The 22,269-nt window shown below is 39.1% G+C and overlaps 1 protein-coding gene and 1 pseudogene across 7 annotated transcripts in view; one reads left to right on the top strand and one right to left on the bottom strand.

The window, feature by feature from the left end:
• Window positions 1-22,269, top strand: part of RERE (arginine-glutamic acid dipeptide repeats) — a 414,521-nt gene that overhangs the window by 167,479 nt on the left and 224,773 nt on the right. For all 7 annotated transcript variants that reach the window (XM_081817442.1, XM_081817436.1, XM_081817441.1 and 4 more), the window contains exon 3: window positions 14,747-14,817. In XM_081817442.1, the coding sequence (XP_081673568.1) occupies window positions 14,747-14,817 (71 nt within the window). The remainder of the gene's footprint in view (window positions 1-14,746; window positions 14,818-22,269) is intronic.
• Window positions 3,311-4,114, bottom strand: LOC145721179 (mitochondrial import inner membrane translocase subunit Tim8 A pseudogene; annotated as a pseudogene).

Here is a 22,269-nt window from a genome sequence, read left to right as displayed (position 1 = left end):
GGTGCACGTACCCTTTCGGATCCCTACTTTTGTATCTTTGGGGTAAATACCCAGTAGTGCAATTGCTGGATCATATGGTAGCTCTATTTTCAACTTTTTGAGGAACCTCCATACTGTTTTCCAGAGTGGCTGCACCAGCTTGCATTCCCACCAACAGTGTAGGAGGGTTCCCCTTTCTCCGCATCCCCGCCAACATCTGCCGTTCCCTGACTTGTTAATTTTAGCCATTCTAACTGGTGTGAGGTTGTATCTCATTGAGGTTTTGATTTGGATTTCCCTGATGCTGAGCGATATTGAGCACTTTTTCATGTGTCTGTTGGCCATTTGGATGTCTTCTTTGGAAAAAGAGACATTTTGAGGGAGAAAAACCCTGGGCTATCTTTCAGGCTCATAAACTAGAATGCTTTTGAAGTTTGCAACTATCCAGAAAGCAGATATTTGGCATCATGGAGTTGCAGTGCTTTTGGCATTCCTGTCCTGATTGGTGGAGGCTACTTGTTTGTAGAAAGCAGCAATTTTGTCATATGTTTTACTTCTCTTACTTGCCCCTCTCCCCCGCCCCCCAGCTGCTAGGATACTCAGTGCTGTGGCCTCTGGTACAGCCACACGTGGATCGCCAACTCCCTTTTCAGTGTTGTTTCTGAACCGATGAGCAGTGGTCCCATTTCAGTGTTCTTGCCTCTGAATTCACCTGCTGCCTTTTGCCTTTGCCCTATGAATGTATTTTTGAAATTTGGCTATAGACCTTTCTTTTTATCTTTACCCCTTATTTCCCCTTCTGCATTTGTTCTTTTTTCTTTTGGATGAGCAAATAATATATTTTCAGGGAAGAAAATTAAAATATTCAGATAAGCAAAAGTTAAAAATCTCAAAACCATGAGTCTGCTGTTAATATTTTGTTGTATTATCACTTTCCTTAGTAAACAGGTGTGGGGTTAGGCTGCTCCCTGTTTTGTAATAATGCTTTTGAAATTGACATGTCCTGAATTTATTGCCATGCCAGTAATTATAAATCTGAATCACTGCTGCTTTCTCATACCAGTAATACTGGCATTCTCAGCCTGGAAGGGTCCGTGGTCAACCCAGGGGACTGTGAATATAGTTCAGAAGACTGTGAACTTCATTACATTTCAAATGACACTCAGCATTCAGTTACGTTTCGGTTATGAAGATAGGCAACAAACCGTAGTGTTTTTGGTAGTACCTGTGACACCGGTATGAGCCACAGACGTTCCCATAGCACGTAACACAGAGGAAAACATCTGAGAATAATGTTTATGTTCATCAGAACTTTGAAATTATGGAGGTTATTAAGGGAATAACCTTTGATAAATTTTATTATTTAAGGAGTCAGTAAAGACGTACATACATTATAAATATTTTTTCTCATACTGTGATGAATATTTTAATTCATTTTTTTTGTGACTTTAAAATTGTTTTTGAAGAGTTGTGTATAGGTTGTTAAAGTCCCTTGCTGCCTGAAAAACATTAGGTGCACCCGCATTAATGGATAGATACCATCGTGTGACTAGTTGTATATTGTTGGATTTTAGGTTCTTTCCAGATGTTTTCCTTTATGAGCAACAATGGTGAGCATTTATTCATTTCTGCTCACTCTCCTTAGGAATAGAATTGCTGAGTTAAAGGGTATGTCTGGATGTCCAAAGATTTTTAATGAAGTGCCATTGTAATTCTTTCCAATTACCCCTGATGTACCATGGGATTTTGGCCTCTGCAAGTGACTGAATTTGTGGTTTTGAAACTGGAGAAGTGTTCTCTAGGTAGAGCAGGAGACTCTGTGTCACCTTTGGATAGTAAATCTTCCCTTCAGAGAATGGATCAGACACATTCGTGTGCTCTGTTTTTTATCCACAGTTAATGGCGTGGAAAGGAGGAGATAAAGCTGTGACATTAGAGAGAATGCTTTCTTTCTAGTATGAAGTAAAATCTGAGAGTTTAGTGTAGTATGAATTCTGGTCAGCTTTAACTTTCATAAATAATAAAACATTCCAGAAAATTTGGTTATCAGTGGCCCCTGTATTTTGTTGGAGGAGCAGCCACATATTCTCTCAAGTCCTAAAATCAAACCCGTGTGGAAGTGGAGAAGAAAAGGGAGCGCCTGAGTGGTGCCAGCAGACACCATCAAACTGCCTTCCACACAACATGCCAGTCAGTTTGCAGAAGCTACCGTCCCTTATTCCTACTTGTGAAACCTTTGGGGTAGAGTCAGCACTAGAAGCTTGGTGAAGTCTCTTCAGGGAGGCAGTTGTGGACTTTGTTCTGCCTTATTTTATCTGCCTGTAGGGACTGATTCTTAATCCTACTGGAAGGTAATAGTATGCTATCTACTCAAACAGTTTTAGTCATTCTGAATTGAGAGCACTGTGTTGTATGTTTTTACACACTTGCTAGGGTTATCTGTTCCTTCCTAGCTTTAACTATTAAAAAAAAAATTAGATTGTTTTCCCCAAATCATTGTTCTGGATGTCACTCTGTTCATGAATGTGGTTTAAATATTTTGCCCCATTTTTTTTTTTTTTTTTAAAGATTTTGTTATTTATTTGACAGAGAGAGACACAGCGAGAGAGGAACACAAGCAGGGGGAGTGTGAGAGGGAGAAGCAGGCTTCCCGAGGAACAGGGAGCCTGATCCGGGGCTCGATCCCAGGACCCTGGGATCATGACCCAAGCCGAAGGCAGACGCTTAACAACTGAGCCACCCAGGCGCCCCTATTTTGCTCCATTTTAAAATAATTTAAAGATATTTGTGTACAATGGCCAGAAATGCTGAATTGTGAATAGTAAATTCTTGGTCTGGTTCTTTAGCTACAGTCAAAGGTTTTGTTAATTTTATTGCATGTGGCCTCCATTCCCATTGTAATTTTTTTTTTTTTAATTTTGTAGAAGCCTTTATTCCAGTGATCAAAAGAATGCAATAAATGGAATCTACACTGATTAACATTAACATGCACCTCTACCTGAAACTGCTGTTAGTTTTTGCCTGGTGTAAATCTTTATAACCTATTTAGGCACATCTTTGAATTTTTCGGACCCTGATATACAGGGTAAGTAAGCTTCTTCCTCATGGCAGTTTAGTAATGAGAATTATGTTCACTGGCTAGATTCCTTTATAACAAAAGGCCTCTAGACACTCAGGCTACCTACCTGTACTACCTCAAGACCATACCTTATACATTAAAGAAAATCACAGCATAAGGGAGGGAGAGAATCTAGAAAGCTCAGTGTGTTGTATGAACATCCCATAGATTTTTTTCTAGTGCTAATAGTCAAAACACTAGATAAGGAGGCCTATAGTTAAGTACCAAATTACTCTTCTCCCACTGCTGCCCTTTCTGAGAGACACAAAGATGTATAGCCAATCTCCCCAGAAATCTGAAATGAATCCACACAAATGACAGATTTTACCTAATGTGGTCCCACAATCAAATTATAGAAAGCAGTTCCACTATCAAAATTATAGGGAGCAGTTAATGGGACTTTGAGAAAGCATAGTCCCACATACAGTAATATGCATCTAGTAGAGTTTTCCATTCATCTGTCAATTGTTTTCACAAGATTAGCATTAAAAAACACAACCAAGTACACATAGGACCTTCAAGCCCCCCCCCCCCCCCACACAAAATTGGTCTTTGTTCATTCTCAGATGACAGGATGTCCCAAGAGTGACAAAGATGGGAGCCAATTCCCCCATAGCCTTTTCTTCAACTATCCCATCAACCGCTCTTCATTTCTTGAACTACCTTCCTTTTCCAAAGAGGTAATGCTGAGGTCAGTCAGAAAGGCTTTCTGAGAAAACTGGCTTGGATTTCTGGGTCTGTTCCAGTCGATTCAAGATGAATTGGCTTGTATCAATGAAGCGCTCAACGCAGTTCACAAAACAGGCCTCAGCCGGGCTGTCCAGCTTTGGCCCAGGCTTGTCCATGCACTTCTCCCAACAAAGTTCCATCATCTGGTGCTCCAGTTGCTGGAAGCATTGCTTCTGAGTCTCCACCTTGATGAAATGTTGCAGCTGTGGGTCCACCGAGCCCAAACCCGCCACAGATGAAGACGAGGAGGAATCCATCCCAGCACCGCCACGCATGCCAAGACGAACTCCACACCAACTCACTGACCTTCATGTGTCTCCGCGACCCCCATTGTCATTTTTGATCTATTTCATGCTCCACCTCCAGCCAATACATTTGCCTTTAGGCTAACTGGAAGGATAAGGAGAGCAGGGCCTCTTCTTTTCAGTAATCAGTTTCCAGAAGTTGAAATTCTGTAGTTCTGTTTATGTCCCTTGACCAGAGTTCAGTCATATAAAATCAGCTATAAGGGAAGCTGAGAAATGTGGTCTTTATTCTAAGGGGCCACAGGCCCTGCTAGACATCAGATATTCTGTTACTAAGGAAGAAGGGGAGGGGCACCTGGGTGGCTCAGTCGTTAAGCGTCTGCCTTCGGCTCAGGTCATGATCCCAGGGTCCTGGGATCGAGCTCCGCATCGGGCTCTGTGCTCTGTGGGAGGCCTGCTTCTCCCTTTCCCACTCCCCCTGCTTGTGTTCCCTCTCTCACTATGTCTCTCTCTGTCAAATAAATAGAATCTTAAAAAAAGGGTGGGGGAATGAATGTTATGCTCAGAGACTAAAACCCAAGTGCAGTTAAAATTATTGCAGACATATAGTTACTTATTTGTTTTCATGTCTGGTTCTGATATTAGAATGGTGAACTTGTCAAGGGAAGGACAATATTTTTATTCATCTTAGTATCTCTGACACTAGCTGGTATGTAGCTGGTGCCCAGTAAGTCTGTGTGTGAATGTTTTAGGAGTTTATGAATTCTGTTTCTTGTAGAATATATTTATCTTCATTTTTTAACTTTAATCTCGACAGGATTTGTCTGTTACTACTTCAGTTAAAATGGAGAAGTCTAATTTTTTTCCCCCCAGAGTTCTGATTCATTTCATCTCAGCAGATGTTCAAAACATGATTTTTACAAGGTACAAATTACAAAAAGTAAAAGTCTCATTAAGTGTTATATTGGCTCAAAGCAGCTGCAATCATTTTTTTTGAAGTGTGTTGAGTACAGCTTCGGGTAGAAAACATCCAGAACTTCTTATGGTCTAAACAATAAACTAAATCTCTCATTTCATTTGGGAATCAAGAGGCATTTAGATATTTTAAATACTGCTACCTTGCATAGATCTTTGCTAATTTTGATTATAAAAGTGACAGGTGGATGGCAGATTACCAGACAAGATCTCACCTACTCCCTCCTGCCACCCCAGTAGAATACTTTTTAGCCTGAGAATGATGTATATGTTTTTTTTTTTTTTTTTAAGATTTTATTTATTTATTTGACAGAGAGAGACACAGTGAGAGAGGGAACACAAGCAGGGGGAGTGGGAGAGGGAGAAGCAGGCTTCCTGCGGAGCAGGGAGCCCGATGTGGGGCTCGATCTCAGGAACCTGGGATCATGACCTGAGCCGAAGGCAGACGCTTAACGACTGAGCCACCCAGGCGCCCCTGATGTATATGTTCTAAAGCAAAATACCACATGTAGAATCCTAAGGAGATAGATTATTGGAAATTGTTGTATAGGTGGAATTTTCCCCCCAAATACCTGTTGAGTACTTAGAAAATGACATTTTACAATTCACAGTGGGCTGAAGATCTGTTATGAAAATTTGAGGTCTCAGTATTTATTCAGTCATGTGAAATTGACTGCAAGTTTTAAGTTATTCTTAAAATATCTTTAGTTTTTGACTTTAATTTTAAAATAAGCACCTAACTAAACAATAGTAACAGCAACAACAACAAAAACCCAAATTAAAACAATAAGGATTGAAGGGTGAAAGGGAAGAGGTACAGATGGAATAAGAGAGTCAGGGAATAGGTTTGATTTGCCCTTAGAGGTTTATATAAATTATATAAACTAACTAAAGATTTCTGTAAAGCAGAGAATTAAATTTAAGGCCTGGAATAGTGTTTGAATAAGCTAGTAGAATTTAATGGGGTATGTTAGATGTCAGCAATAGTATTAGCTTCGAATTGATCAGCTAATAACGTAAGAACGCGATCTTCTATATCTGTAACTTTCTGCAAGGCATTTTGTGGAGGTGAGGTGTAGGGCAAGATACAAAGGTAGACAGGATTCGAGTCCTTGATCCTTCATTTTGTAGGGAGAAATTACACTTAAGTAATACTACATGTTAGTAACAGGCAGTGAGTGGGCAGACGCCAACGAATAGGACGGATTATAAGTTGGTGATACTGGGTAAGACATGAAGACCTTGATTTGGGTCCTGGAGTTTGGGCAGAATTACAGTAGGACCAGGTAGAGGCAGGGCGTCTCTGTTAGGGGCAGCAGCATGGAGAATTTCATGGAATGGGGCATGATGTGGTTATAGAAGATTCAGGACCCAGTTGAGTAGATGTAAATATCACATTGAAAAAAGGAATGAAAAGGGTAGCTTGGGTTTTCCTTTACTTCTCTTTTGTGTGGATTTCAGTTTGTCAGTCTATGACTCTGGTGGTTATAGTTGTGGGGCAGCAAATTCTGGATGCTTGCCTTACAATTATTTGGGTCTTGATTTGATAAGTTTCTTTTTTTTTTTTAATTAATTAATTAATTAATTTATTTGAAAGAGAGAGAGTGAGAGAGAGAAAGAGCACAAGAGAGGGGAGCGGGAGAGGGAGAAGCAGACTCCCCGCTGAGCAGGTAGCCCGATGCGGGACTCGATCCCGGGACTCCAGGATCATGACCTGAGCCGAAGGCAGTCGCTTAACCAACTGAGCCACCCAGGCGCCCTTGATAAGTTTCTTTTAAGGTGCTTTTTTTCATGCCTTTTTCTCTTTTAAGCATCTCTTACACAGTTGTGGGTGCTTAGGTGAAAGACTAATCCCTCAAGAAGAGAAATCACTCATGGGATTGTTGTGTTGTCTGGTAAATAAAACTCAGAGGTAAATTTCTGTTAAACAGAATATCAGTCTCAGAAGCAATTCAGTACGGTATTTATTTATTTTAAGATTTTATTTATTTGCGAGAGAGACAATGAGAGACAGCATGAGAGGGAGGGGGGTCAGAGGGAGAAGCAGACTCCCTGCTGAGCAGGGAGCCCGATGTGGGACTCGAATAAATACCAGTACGGTATTTATTAATATGTGTCGTGTATCTTGTTTGTATATCTAAATCCATATGGTAAGTTTAGCCTACTTTTAATAAATCTCAATTAATGTTGACATTGTGATTTATTTGAAATATATAAGAGAATTGTCCAAAAGTAAGTAAAAAAAATATGTAAAACAGGAAATTTTAATCTTCAGTTTTGCTAGCTAAAAAACTCCATAATAATTGAGCATCTTTCTGTTCAGACTGACAACTAAACTTTTATTTTCCCAGCCCTTTAGTTATATTTAAGTCCTCTTTCTGAAAAGTTGGTAATAAATATTTAAATGGGTAGAAATATTATATGAATATATACATTAGTCTTACAAGAAAGGCTTACAAGATGTGGATGCCTGTAAAGTACAAAAAAGTAATTGGTGTGGGAAATTCTGTAGCTTGGTGCTTGAACTGTGGAACAGTTGCTTTTACAAAATTGAGAACTGCAGACTACAATTAACTGTCATTAATTTCTGTGAATAGAAATATGTTCCATTTACTGTACAATCAGGAACTAAGCTTGAATGAGTTTAAATAGATGAAATCTAAATTATCCTGACAGTCCATTAAACACTAGCAGAAAACCCGTAAAGAAAATGGATTCACTTTGATACCAGTTTATAATAAAATCATTTGCCAAATAAGAATTACAGCCCAGGCATCGAGAATTCTGTGTATTTCCAGTGAGCACTGCAAATTGGTTGAACCATTTATTGTAAAGCCCAGGCTCCTAGCACATTGTTTTCTGAGGGAGCAAGCAGTGTTGCTTGAAATCTGCTCTGCAGGATGTGACACCAGATCAGACTAGCGATTTGTTTGTTGTCAGCCATATGGGGAGAGCGGAATCTTCACTCCAGCCTGTCACTGGTTATTTTTTCCTATGATTACTGGGCAGAGTGTTCCTAGAAGTGTTTGAACTCAATTTGAATTGGTTTCCTAAATGTACATATTCAGCCATGTTCTAGTTTGTAATCATTGTGGTGAGGACCTGTTGTTTTCATTAGCAATCAGTTATCCTCTACTAACTAGGGATTTTATCACAGAATTCATTTTTTAGAAAGAACCCGTTGATTTGGGGTCGGGTTGTTACCCACCTTCTAAAGCACTAGAAAGCTAGGTACAGTGGGGCAGTAAGAGTGAGAGCAGGCTGGAAATTCCCCTCCCCCAAGTCTCTAATGTCCTAACCAACATGCTTTGCTTCCATAGGGCAGATGGCCACCACTGATTTGTAAAATAGGTCCTCCCCTGCCAGCTAGGTTTTGTGTGTTTTCTCATGGCACGAAAGCTCTACACAAACAGTTGTTAGAAACTGTAAGAGGGATCCACATCACTTAACTAGAGTTTGGGTGTTAAGCTGGCTTGGGTCTTTTTCACAGTTGGGATCAGTGTGGATCACAAGGAGGGCTTTTAAGGAACATCTGCAGAAGGAAATGGTGGTGAGAGTGCTTCAGACACTCTGCTTGAGTAAGAGTGTCAACCCAGGGCCAATACTTAGCATATCCGTGTAGCTGGTTAAGATTGCTGCTCCTGGCAGTACAGAGTTTTCAAGTCTATGTAGCAGATGATTGATTTGAAAAGTGGGGCAGGGTCTGGCTGCAGCAGTTATTCCAGAACACCAGCATCACTTCTTCAAGTTAGAAAGATGATTGTTTTGGATCAGTCTTTAAGCTTTTGATGTACTAGAAGTTTTTTTGACTTCTAGAGGAGAAGAGGGAAAGGTGGGAAACTGAAACGGTCTCTTTCAGTTTGTGATGACCTGTTCCTCCCAGCTTCCCAGCTGGTTTTTCTCATTTAATTTCCTGTTAGCAGTGAGGATAAAGACAGATGAATGTTTGCTGGAAGTATACAGCGTTCTGTCTTTAGATAAAAGCCTGTCCTCGCTTGGGTAGTGCTAGTTGGGCATCTGTAGACATTGGAATATGTGGGATTTAATTTTCATGAAGCTTAGAAAGGAAGGGTCCAAGGGTATGTTACTTGAGATCTTTTTCCCATTGACTTTAGAATCTTTAAGATGTTGCCCAAGTCAGTTTTGGTGATAGTTTTCAGGCTCAGAACACAGGATGAAGTAAGCACTGAGAGGATTTCACTTACTGAGGTGCTATTTTCCCAATTTTTGTTTCCTTTTTCCTTTTTAATTCTCCACTGTTCTAGACGATATGGGTATCCCTTCCCCACAAAAGAATCTAGTAGAAAACTAGAAGTAGACCGTCTTGAAATTGAGCTATTTCTTAAAGAAGTATTTATTAGAAAACAGCGTTCTTTATGTTCACATTGATAGTACACAACAGCGTTCTTTTTTTTTTTTTTTTTAAAGATTTTTATTTATTTATTTGAGAGAGAGAATGAGAGAAAGCACAAGAGAGGGGGGAGGGTCAGAGGGAGAAGCAGACTCCCTGCTGAGCAGGGAGCCCGATGCGGGACTCGATGCAGGGACTCCAGGATCATGACCTGAGCCGAAGGCAGTCGCTTAACCAACTGAGCCACCCAGGCGCCCCACAACAGCGTTCTTAATAGGATCTCATATAACTGCTTTTCTGTTTTTACATTTTTGTTCAGGTCAGTTGCTCCTTGTATAGTTTTTGAGTGTTTACTGTGGAATGTAGTGTATTGTTACAGAGGTGAGGAATGATGATGGATTTGACTGTTATACAGATGGGGAGGCTGCTGGAGAGGTGAGAGGCTCTGCCTTTGTAGACCGTGCAGTGCAGATTGGGGTTTCAGTGTTGTTTCTCACATGCGCATATAGCTACATACCTTTTTGCATGTTGGATATTTGGAAACACCCATATTAACTAGTGAGATACTTGTGGACTTTTGAATCTGTAACATTAGACCAATCGGCTGTTACCTCACAGAATGGTTCAGTGTCCAGGGTGGAGGAATCCTGTGTAAGAGAAATGGAACACAGAAGGATGGAGCAGTCCTGAGAGTCAACCTCTTTGTCCACCACTGTGCCACACTGTGTGTCTCTGGGAAATTTGTTTGTGAGAAAGTCTGTTTATGCATGCTTTTTCTCTTCTTTTCTTCTTTTTTTTTTCTTTAAACAAGTAGAAGGTTTTCTATTGGAAATTATATTACAGTGGCACTGCCATACCTTGCAAAGGGATGAGAAGGTATTACAGTGATTAAGGGGGCAGAAACGCATTAACAGGAGGGAAATTCTTCAAAGGACAGAGCTCAGCACAGACTGAGCATTGCCTGCACATTGTGACCACAGCTTTAATGCTGGGCTCACAGCGCTGCTTGCTCAATTAGTTGGTGAAGTAGGTGTCCACTGTGCTCTGGGAGGAGGCTGTCAGGAAGGATGCTGACAGGTTCTTTGTGTTTCAGGATAACAAACTGCCTGATGCTTCAGGCTATGGTTTTTACCCTTGAGAGGACCATGCTCTTGCTCTATTTACATAAACCTGCTGATTTGCTGAGGATTGAAAAGCAGAGAGGGCTTTCTTTGCCTTCATGTTTTGGCTGACTTCGATCCCCAGCTTAGCAAATGCTCTGTTGTTTGCCGATGACACAAAAGATTCTTGGACACAAAGCTATATTGAGGTTGTGAGAAACAGCCAGAAACGCCCCTGTTCAATATCATTGCATGGATCATGGATATAGGATTTGAAGTCACTTAATCATGTGATCCATTCCCTGGTAGAGGTTTGGTGTTAGAGAGCAAGTCTCAACCTAGACCCACGGTTTTATTTCTAGACACCCCTAGTAAAGAAAAAAAAAAAAGAGTTATTATGTATTGTTTGAATAATTGATATCGATGGTAATAGCCTCACTCATTTCTCTGGCGTATTTCAGGCTTGCTGATTTTAAGATTAAAAAAATACATATATATTTGCCCTGCAGCAGCCGTTTGCGCAATCTGGTAAATATGCATTTTCATATGGGTAATTTTGAAAATGTGCATTATGCACTTAATGGATTACTTCAGCTTTGCTCAGTTTTTTCAGAACTGCTAGCTTTGTAATAAAAAAGAAATGCTGGCCTTCTTTTTTCTTTCCTTTCCTTTCCTCTTTCTGTTCTTCTTTCCTTTTTCCTCTTTCCTTTTTCCTTTCCTAGAAAAAAGGTGTCTGTAGTACTTGTGTTGGCCATGGGAGATTTTCAGGTTGAGGATCATTGATCCAGCTGACTGAAACCAATTTTATAACTAGCTTCAGACAATCTATGCACTCGTAAATTGCATGAAAATTCTTGGCAAATCATTTTGGCTTTAAAAGATTACTGGGCATATATTCCACCTGAGATTTTAACATTGCTCTTGACTTATGTTCTCATCTTGCCCTTGCCAAATTAAACCACTTTATTTTTACGCTTACTGTAAACATCTATATAAAGTTATTTTCTTAAATAGCTACTTAATTAATGAGACAAGAGGGAAATATTTTTTATGAGTATTTGGCCTTATTTAACTCTATTTTGAAAATCACTAAGAGTAATAATAAGTAGATTTTTTTTCCCCCTGAGACTTGAATTCCAGATTGTTTCTTAGGATGTACAGTTGGATCACCCTAATTTTTATGGGAGGATAATAAAGGAAAAATGGACTCTACAGTAATTTTTTGTGCTTTTATTTTTAAAATGACTTTAAAAAGTCAGACCAAAACAATGTATTTTTTCCCATTTCTATGGCAAGTTAGACATGGTGAAAAATTTTAATTTATATTACCCCTGATCTTAGGTGGTTCTATGTTTAATGACTACTTGCATAAAATAAACTTCGGGATGCCTGGGTGGCTCAGTCAGTTAAGCGGCTGCCTTCAGCCTGGGTCATGATCCCAGGGTCCTGGGATTGAGTCCCACATCGGGCTCCCTGCTCAGCAGGTAGCCTGCTTCTCCCTCTCTCTCCCTCTGCTTGTGCTCTCTCTGTCAAATAAATAAAATTTAAAAAAAAAAAAAAAACTTCTAAATTTTGTCATTTAATTATGAAGTGAGCTTATCTTTTTCATGTATAAGTTTCCAAATACTGGTAGAGATCACTTGATACAGTGATCTGTTTTACAGATTATTAGTCATGTGCATTGGAAATCTCACATATGAATTAGGATCAGTTTGGTTTGACATAGTAGATTTTTAAACAAAAAGAGGTAACTTTTTATCTATTAACAAGGCATTAATAAGTAAATGTGGTAATTCCATCTGTCAGGTTTAAGGTTCTTTTTCACACCGCCTTATTCCTCGCGGCAGCATTCCTCGGGCCAACAGGTGGGAGTCCGCCTCCAAGACTGCCAAGAAGCGTTTAGGCACAAGGATACCAGGGGTCGTCCTCTACATCCCAATATAGTCCTTCCCTCCCTTCTCTGAGAGTGTTACATCCAGGTATATTTATAGATAATTATTTTCCTGAATGTAACTTTGCAATGAGAAATGAAAGAATATAGATTCTCCTTTTCTGGAAAGCTTTTTTGTATACAAGTTAGTAGCTACCTTAAGCCTCAGAGTTAGAATGTTTATAGTTAAAATGATTCTGTATACATTATACTGAAAAGTATACATAAAGCTTTTTAAAGAAAGGAGATGTTGCCATTTCTTTACAGAGGAACCATGAGAATATATTGGCCCTGGAGCTAACTCATTATAAAGTGGATGCCGGTGGAATGAAGGAGTTAAGAGGGTTTGGCATGGATAAGGTAGTGGAATTTTGGATACTATAGCCCAGTGGATGTTGAGATGTCGTGCAGGACCAGACCATTGTATGCAGCACATTTTGGTCCCATGAACTTTAAGGAAATAGAAGTCATTAGTTGGGAAGTGACCCGTTTGTGTTGAACTCAGTGAGTATATAGCTCAGTATGACAGTGTTATGAGATTTAGAAGAGAAGGCTGTAGGAGGTGATAGGAAGAAGAGGGTCTATAGACTGATTTGTGTTCAGGTTGAGTGAGACAGGTAAATAATTGATATCTAGAGATTTGAAATACTGGTATTCGGTACATCAGGGATTGGGGCACAGAAATTAAGAACCTTGGGTTCCAAAATTGTGCAAGTTGGAACTGCAGTTTTTTATCTAGGGAATGTTTTTAGTTGAATACCAAATTAGGGATTAGGAAGACAAATACCTACCGAAGTAGGAAGAGTTCTCTTGTTCTTTAAGATGATTGGCATGTTAAATGGATGTTGCCTGAATGTTAAGCAGAGTTATTTAGCCTCCTGGACCCTGGAACAAAATAGAAAGTTCAGTCAACAGTTTATTCCTGAGCTACCCTTGTACATGGATTCAGGGATCGAATCTTTGTTGAGTCTCCATCTGAGTAGAGAAATCAGTTGGGACATTCTGGATGCCTGGGTGATTGGCATTCAGATTTCTTCTTTTTCTGGAATCACTCTGGGCTACAAAAATCCTGATGTCTTTCAGAAGGTTTCTTGGAAGGAAGTGTCCTTGGTGAGGGTTTTCTTCATGATCCACCTCTTAGTGGGTCAGCTAGTGCTTGTGGTGGTACTGGACTGTCCATGGGATGGATGGCTCCATATTTCTGCTCCTTTTCTTTTTCTTGGCTCTGCATGTGTAACAGGCAGTAGAGGAATCAGCTTGTATTCTTAAGCATCTGAGTTATTCTAAGATACACTCATTATGAAGGGTCATGAGAAGGGATAAAACAAATGGCATTTTGAATGTGGGTATTACGGTTATTATCCCTAGAAAATTTGATTGACTGCACATGCCTTTAGTTCTCAGTAAATAATACATAGAGGATCCTATCTTAAGCTTTATGATGATCTTGGGTTGCCCTGTGTTGAGTGTTAAAGTCCCTTTATAGCCACTGCTTCCCTTAAAATCATTGCTTCTTAAAAAAAAAAAGAAAGAAAGAAAGAGAAAATTATCTTAACCTGCCATTTAAAAGAGCAGGCCTTTAGACTCCAGCTGTTGAGAGCATCAGAAATAATTACCCAACCATTGCCATGTCAAATATAATTTAAGAAAGCGCCCTTATTCCCTTGAGGAAAGTGTGGTTTGGTTTACTGCATCCCATCTCCAATTGGGTGCCTTGGTTTTCTTTATAATTAGAAAATAAAATGTGTTTAGGTTGAAATTTAGTAGGAAGTTATCCACAACCGGTTAGATTTCTTTCTGTTTCTTGGTTTAGGTGAAAAGGTCATTGTAATGGTGTGTTCAAGCCAGTCATCTTTACATCTTTCATTTATTTCCTCACAAATTATTTACTGAAAATAAAGAAGCACTTGGCAAAGCCATTTCTCTTTGTGAAGACATGGTAGCATCTCTCTAAATAAGACATTCAAAATTTTGTCTTGTGTAGCTGTGATCAAATAATTCCCTTGATTGAAGTTTCTTCGTCAAAATATGGTTAATCCTATGGGATTTCTTTCTTCCCCTTCTTCAAGTACCCTGGAAACAATAATTAAGGCTTTATCAGGTTCTTTAAATTACCAGAAAAGTGGTCAATAAGAACCCCAAGGACTGTTTTCCTCTAGCTTAAAATTATTTGTAATTTACAATTTATCTCTGAAAAATTTTTTTCTATGTAAGATATATGCTTTGTCATGTGTTTATTTATGCAGTGGCTTTATGGGCCCTGTCTTTGTTCCCTTAATGGTAAATACCATTGTTTTAATTTTTTTTTTTCTTTTAAAGACTGTGTGTATATCGAGAGTCGGAGGCCAAACACGCCATATTTCATCTGTAGCATTCAAGACTTCAAACTGGTAAGCATTTTTTAATGTGCTGTTGATTCTCCTCTGTGCCTTCTCTTTTTCCAGTTCCATTGGCTGTCTGTCTCGATTGCTTCTTCCTGGCTGTGGACTTGGTAACCAGCCCACCTCTGAGTGCTCACTGCCTGGCAGCTGCAGCACACGTGTAAGGCAGTTACCAGTTTTATCCTTTTGGTTTTATAACACTTAACAAAGCTTGTACTGTGAACAGTATTCCCAAAGGTTTCATTTCTCTAGTAGCTGTTTTGACGATAATTTCAGAGATTTTCTTGAGTTTCTGAAGTAGTTTCTTTCTTCTCAGCCATTGTGAAGAGCCTAAAGTAAAGTAAATTTGGGAATTGGTGGTGAGTTGGAAAAAAAGAATATAAATGCGCCAGAGACTAGTTTTGGGTGGCAACTATCATTTCCTTAGAGATTTTAGTGAGTTTAGAGTGTATCTTGGGGTCACCCGGTGATGGAGGTTGGGGGAAGGAACTCTGGGTTGGGGATGGCATGGCTGCAGTACTTTCTCATTACAAACCTTCTCCAAGTTTAGAGGTGTTGATATTGCCCATTAGGCAATCTCTGGGCTTTAGACCGGTGGTGCCCACACTTGGGGCTTTGGATCCCTGGGTATCCGTAGAGATTTTACAAAGGTCTGCAAATAACCATTCCCAGCTCAAAATATGCCTCACGTATGTTTGTACAACGACTTCTCAAATATATTAATATGCTGGTGTGATTTAAAAAAATTCACTTAATAGTTAATGACAATACACAGTTAAGAATCAGTTTATTACGTATTTTCCTCAAACAACTGATATGTGAAATACAGAGTGTTGCCATTGGGGAATCTTTTGAAACATTAAAAAGGGATCCTTGTACTTGAAGGTTGTGAACCACTGTCTCCCTTTTTAGGTATAGAGAAATCCCAATTCTTTAGCTCTGTAGACGTATGTATCAGTATCTGTGAATGCTCTTATCTCCAAAACCTTTGTAACTTGACAATATTTGTGTTCTCACATTCCGTATGTGATACTTCAGTCTAAAAAAAGGTAATGTAATATGGAGAGATCTTTAACTCTGCGTCTCTTTTCTTTCTTTTTATCATTTTTGATGACTCCAAATACCCAATTAGTTTATTCTGACTTAGCTAGTTAAAAAAATTGCATGCCATCTTTTTTTCTTATTAAAGTTTTGTTGCATAAGTAACACATGCTTACTGTTTTAAAAGAAAGTCAAATGTGCCATTTACTTCTAAGATTTATTTATTCTTGGTATGCTGCTTTTAAGTTCCCTGCTTGTTTTACAAGGAGGGCTTGCAGTTTAAATTTGTAAATCAAATGCTTTCTATTTAGATTTTATGTCAGTATGAAGTTTTGCCATTTTTAGAGGTCTTTGCTATTTATTATATATTTCCTTCCAAAGATTTTTTTTTGCAGATGCTGCACTGACATCTGAAAATCTGGGCAGTGGTCTTGTTTCCTGAGAATTTTCTTTTGCCTGTGGCCTCTGCTACTGCTCTGTCCCTGCTCATCCTCTCTGTGTGTGATTTTTTTTTTTTTTAAACCAAACATAATACCAGTGCACCATGGAAAAGATATAGCTGTGAAATAAAAATTGCAAAGGTTTTTTTTTTTTTTAACCTATTAGATTCAGACCCCTTTTTGTACAATTTTAGCACATTAGCAGTTGCCTTCATGTCTGAACAGCATCTCTTATGAAATGCTGATTACAATGTTATAGTTGCTGTTTGGGGCAGAGGTTCCTGCTGAGTTACAGTAATTGCTCAGGGTATTAACAGCAATAAAAGCTGAAGCTTCTGTTGTCAGTATTGGTCTGGCACAACACATTAAATCTGTCTGCAGAAACAGTGTGGGAAGTGGGCACGGTATGTAAGTTGCACACTGCTTTGTCTCATGTTTTTGTCTGAGCTCTGTATTCAGCACATGCTCGTAGTTGTTGTATAAGAATAACCGAGATGGTGAAATATTTACTCCTAGAAGGAATGTAGTTGTTGTCTGGATATCCACTTTCTTCTTTCCTTGGTTTGCAGTTCTACTTATGAAAAGATAACTTAATAGATGAAAATAATCATAGCTTTTTTGTTCCTTCAGCTTACCCAGGCTATAAGGGGAAAAGATGAACAGAAGGAAATATGCTTTGTTTCTCTTCAAGATTTTAAAAAGAAGAAATTGGAGTTGGTTTTGCCCACAGCAAATACCATGCATGGCAAGTGGAGCAGTGGAAAACAAAAACCCAGTAGCCTTTAAATATTGTTGATTAATTATATATTTTATCTTTTGAAGCTTTCTTGGTTTGGGGTTGTAACTGAGAGATGTGTTCCTTTGTTTATACTGTGAATTAGAATGACCCCTTACCATGGTGAGTTTTTGAATATATGGTATATTTGGGACTGTAAAAAGAACTGGGCAAATGCCCAGTTTGGTACATATTACGTAAGATTACAGTGTTAGACACAGTGGAAGTTAAGGAATTGAGAAGCAGGCATAATGAATCATCTATGACCAGTAACCCAAACCACCATAATGCCAATTTGTTGAACTGAGGACCCTGGGTAACATTTCAGGAACTAGTTCTGTGAGAGATAAGCAGAGTCTTCGGATTTTACGTGGGGACCTGGGTTGCCTTCTAGGCTCTGCTACTATGTCCCATAGAGTCGGAGTCCATGATATGGAACATAGTTGTCTCTGTGTGCAGGATTATATTAAACCTGGCAAACTGTTAAACAGTGTCCCCTTTCACTCTCAAAGGTATCCTTGTTTTGGATGATATTTATATGGTCATCTTGCCTATGGGGATAAGATCCATGGCTTCTGCTTTGTTAACATTTAACCATCAAAATGCGTAAGTCACTACTACTGTACATTGGTAGATCTGTTTAGAGCCCGCATTTCACAGGGATAGGTGGAAGCTATGATGGCACAAAGTAATTGAGTTCCTAGCAGAACTGAGGCTACTTTTGAAAGTAGCATTTTCACGGGAAGCAAATTATGTGTTCTGTTAGGAAGCTTTCCTCCTCTTAGGGAGTGTTAATTTGATTGGGCTTATTTACAGACTAGGAGACCAAACTGGATTTGTTTGACTACAATGATAGAAGTATCTATGGAACAAGTAGTCAAAGCAGGGTCTCAAGAGACAGGAGAGGTAAGGTGGAATTATGGATAGTGTATGCTTAGAGGTAGGAATAGGGAGGGATCATCAATTAAATAAGTCAGCTTTGCACCTTCGGCTTCTGAACTAAATAATAAGGCAGCTAGCAAAATCTTTAGCTCTTTGAAAGAGTAGTAATATGGAATGGCAATCTATGATGTTTGTGGCCTTGCTTGAAAAGATAGTTGAGAGACTGAAGCAGTTAGCTGAGGGCGCAAAGCCGGAAGGATGAATCAAGAGTCGCCTCAATGCAGAGAGGGTTGGCAAGCGTAAACAGGTCACAGGCAAGCTGATGTGATAGGGCAGGGGAAGCCAGGAAGAGCAGAGATCTGTGCAGAGAGCAGTAGATGGCCAGCAGGAACGAGGGCATGCCTTCTCCCTGAACTCTGGCGAAGCCCGCTGTGCTAATGCTTCTTCCCTCCGGATTCTTGGATTGTCCTTGTTTCTGCTCAGTAAAGCCCTCTTCTCTTGGGCCAGCTTGAGTGGATCTCCATGATTAAATGAAAGAGCCTGGTATAACATCTTCAACCCTTTCTTCTGTTGCACTCCCTTAGCTTTCCTAGGTCAGTGTGTGACTTAGTTTGCTTTCAGAGTTCTGTTCCTGAGTGAGTCCGTGTCACTGAGGAGCATTATATTCCCGAGTGCAGGGAGGAATGTTTTTGGTGGTAACTAGCGCCTTTGATAGGCATTTAACGAAAGCCTACTCTGTGTGCTTTGTTGGGCGCAGCACCTTGAAAGAGCCTGAAGTCTGCAGGATAAAGTTCTTCCCTCCGTGACCTTAGTTTCTAATTGGACAGACATTTGTGGCATTACTGGATGTCAGTCCTCTTTGGAGAACACTCTGAATAGGATTAATGTGAAGGAAGCCATTCACCTTTTGTGCACAAAGAAAGATTTCTTTCTTGCTTTTACTATAAAAATCAATAAAATTCCATTTTTATAGACATCTAGGCCTTCAGCATAATAGAGTGAATTTGCTCTCTAGAAATAATCGTAAATTCCGAAAGTGCTTCACAAGATTGTTTAGATTAGTGATTTTTCCGGCAGTAGAACACCGAGGAGTACCTTTTCTGGCTCTTGGTAGTACTTCATATCTACTTCTTCACTCACAGATAAGTAATTGAAGCCATTCCTTTGAATATTCTGCATGGGCATTCTGTGTGGATTCCTAATGAGTTCCTATCATTCATACAAGAGAAAAAAAATGAGATTTTGGTTTCCTAGAGTTATATAGTTATTGATTCTTTAACTGTTGTATGAAATGAATTTCCATGTAGGATATATAATTATTACAAATACTGTTTTGAGCAAATACCATTGATTCATCTTGGCTCCTGTTTGGTTTATTAACCGTGGAAATGTTGTTGTTAAAATTAAACCTGGTCTTAGAGATTCCCTGAAGTTGGGGATGTATCATTAGGGATATTATGGTATTTTTAGTCAACTGTTTAGGGCTCAATGAGTTGTTATGACTCTGTGTGGATGACTGTGCTTTTGTATCATTTATGTCCCTGACAGCACACATTTTAATTGTGAATGTGGGGTAGCTGAGGCTGCATACCGCTAGTTACCTTGGCAAAGGCACGTCTCCAGTACTGCTGTGAACGTGGGGGCCATGTTATTCAAGATTTAACACCATCTCTCTCTTGGTTTCATTGCCAAATGTGAGCAGCAAGGGGAGGAACATTTGGAATTTCTGATTCCTAGGCTGCATCTGTAACTCTACCCCAAAAGTTGATTGCCACAGTACAACAGAGAGGGGCTGCAGAGAAATTAGCTTTGGTGCAGCTTCCTACACACAATTGATGTTGTCCTCTCTCCACCAAATCATGTTTCTCAGAAGTAGATTAAAAACAAGCTGCTTTTCCGTCTTTAAAATGAAAACTTACTGAGGATAAGTAATTTTATCTTTTCAATTTTTGTTAGAGACCTTTACATAGATAATGCTGAGGATATGGGATAGTTTGTTAATATGCACTCTGTGCACACTTCTGTGTGTACCTACAATGAGTTAATTATCAGGTATGCATCACGTGCCACAGTTATTTAATCCCACCTTGGCTGCTGTGACCACTCAGCACAGAATGTATGGTGTATAGACATTCAGGAAGTGGGCATTCATTTTAATGTTAGGTAAATCTTGTATTGAAAACTTTTCTAGGGGTGGGACAGGGGTCTGCATTAGTGTGAATATGGCTAATTCAGAATTTGAGGTGATACTCGGGGACTGAGAGGAGGGATGGTAGAGTTCATGTGTTGGGAGCTTGACTTTGACATCAGTTGGTCTGTTCTTCAGTTGCTATCTTTTACTACCTTGGGTAAGATGCTTAACCCTCCTAACCTTGTTTTATTTACCTATGAGGTTGGGGTATAAATAAAGCACCTACCTTGCAGGTAGGAGCTTTTTAGATGAAAAGATCAAGCCCACAGAGTGGATGCGTAGTGCCTGGGCCATGGAATGACATGGTAGTGATGTTGATGTTTCATTGGTGCTCTGGGTCTAAGCTTTTGTAGGGGCAGACACCATGCCTGTGTTATTCACTGATGTATACTGTGTGCTTATTAGGTCATTGCCTGGCCCATATAAGATCCACAGTAAGTGTTTATGGAATATTGAATGAAATAACATTTCAGTGGAAAAAATTCACAGCATAAAGTTTTAGAAGAACTTTAGTAGTAATTTGATACGATGCCTTAACTACAAATTAACCTTCTGTTTATTAAACAAACCAAAAAGACCTGTTTCTTTACCTTTAGTTTACAATGTGTAGTGTTTTGGTTAGCCTGCAGTGTGTAGTATTTTATATATTTAAATAATAATCTGTTCTTAAAATACGTTAAAACTCAGTTTCTTATTTTCTTCAGAAAATTTACGTGAGTGTAGCTAAAGTCATAACATTTTTTAGGCATTATAATCTATTTTGAATTTTCGATATTACTGACTTCTGGCAAAAGTAATGAGGGCTTAGTCTATAGGTAAACATTCCCGAGAAGTCCAGTGGATAGGAAAAATGCCTTACGGTGTGATGGTTCATTTTTGTGTAAAAAGTGGCTGTTTTTCTCTTCTTGATAGTCCCTCAAGTTAGGCCTGCAGAACTGAACATTTCTTTCCATACTTCCTTTTTCTCCTTTTAGTTCATTTCCTAGGAAAAGGTCAGTACCACTCACACACAGCTTTGCGACTTGGAGTGTAGTGTTGGATAATGAAGTGAGACCCATGAAGTTCATTATCAACTGTTTTTGTTTGTGGAGTGAGGAATTAAGTATTACTTAGAGACATAATGGAACGTACAGCTGAAATAATTCTTCCCAAGGCGTTTTTCCTTTCCGCTAGTTTAGTTGTTCTCACCTGTTAGGAGTCAGTGGGTCAGTGTGATACCACTCTTCTTATATGGTGATTTCTAAGTCAAGAAAAGGTGCATGTTCTTGATTTGGTGCTTCTGGAGGCCACACCTTTTTTTTCTCCCTTTGTTTCAAGTAAAGGCCATGGTTGCTTAGTTCTTATCTATAAGCATTATAATAAACTATAATGGGGTATTGGACTTACTTCATGCTGTTTGTTTGGAGTAAGCCACCAATAATAAATATATGCACTGAGACGAAATGTCCTTTTCGCATGTAAATTTGAAGTTTATAATTTCTTTTTTTAATCCTTTAAGAAGCAAGAGGGAGATGAAATCCTTAGCCCCAAGTTTAATGGACAAAATGTTGTTAGATATTCCTCCTGCCAGTTATGGGGCAATCATGTTTAAAGTTATTTTGAACCACCATCACCTTTTTGCATGATATAAATGGAGGGGATGGTATTCACGTAAGTGAAAATCACAGTGAGGCTTTGGGAACAAATAATCTCATAGCATCTTATTGGCCCCATTTACTCAGCTTCTCAGCAGGCTGTTTTCACATGAGTTATAGTCATTATAGGCCACGTGGGATTTAAAGTTTTAATGGTTCACAATTATTGTGAAGTTGGGTAATTCGCGTTCTCCTGGTCTATTTGGATTTTAGAACTAAGAAATCACTGAAAGAGTTTTGTTTAATTATACTGTTCTATAAAATATGTATCTGAAACGTTTAATAAACCTGTTCTATGTGAAATATTTTCAATGTGGAAAACTAGGCACTCTCATCTTTTCTAAAAAAGGAGCCTAAGAAAGTTTGAGACAATTTGGTATTTGCAGAGAGCTGCTATGCAAGAATATTGGTAAAGTCTTATTATTCAAACTTGATTCCTTAGAACTGGACATTTGTAATTTGTATATGTATGTGGGTGTTTGTGTTTAAGAATGGACT

Source organism: Leptonychotes weddellii, chromosome 4 (assembly GCF_054177405.1).
Source record: "Leptonychotes weddellii isolate Sample4059 chromosome 4, ASM5417740v2, whole genome shotgun sequence".
NCBI classification, from domain to species: domain Eukaryota; kingdom Metazoa; phylum Chordata; class Mammalia; order Carnivora; family Phocidae; genus Leptonychotes; species Leptonychotes weddellii.
This window is presented reverse-complemented; position numbering and strand designations above follow the sequence as displayed.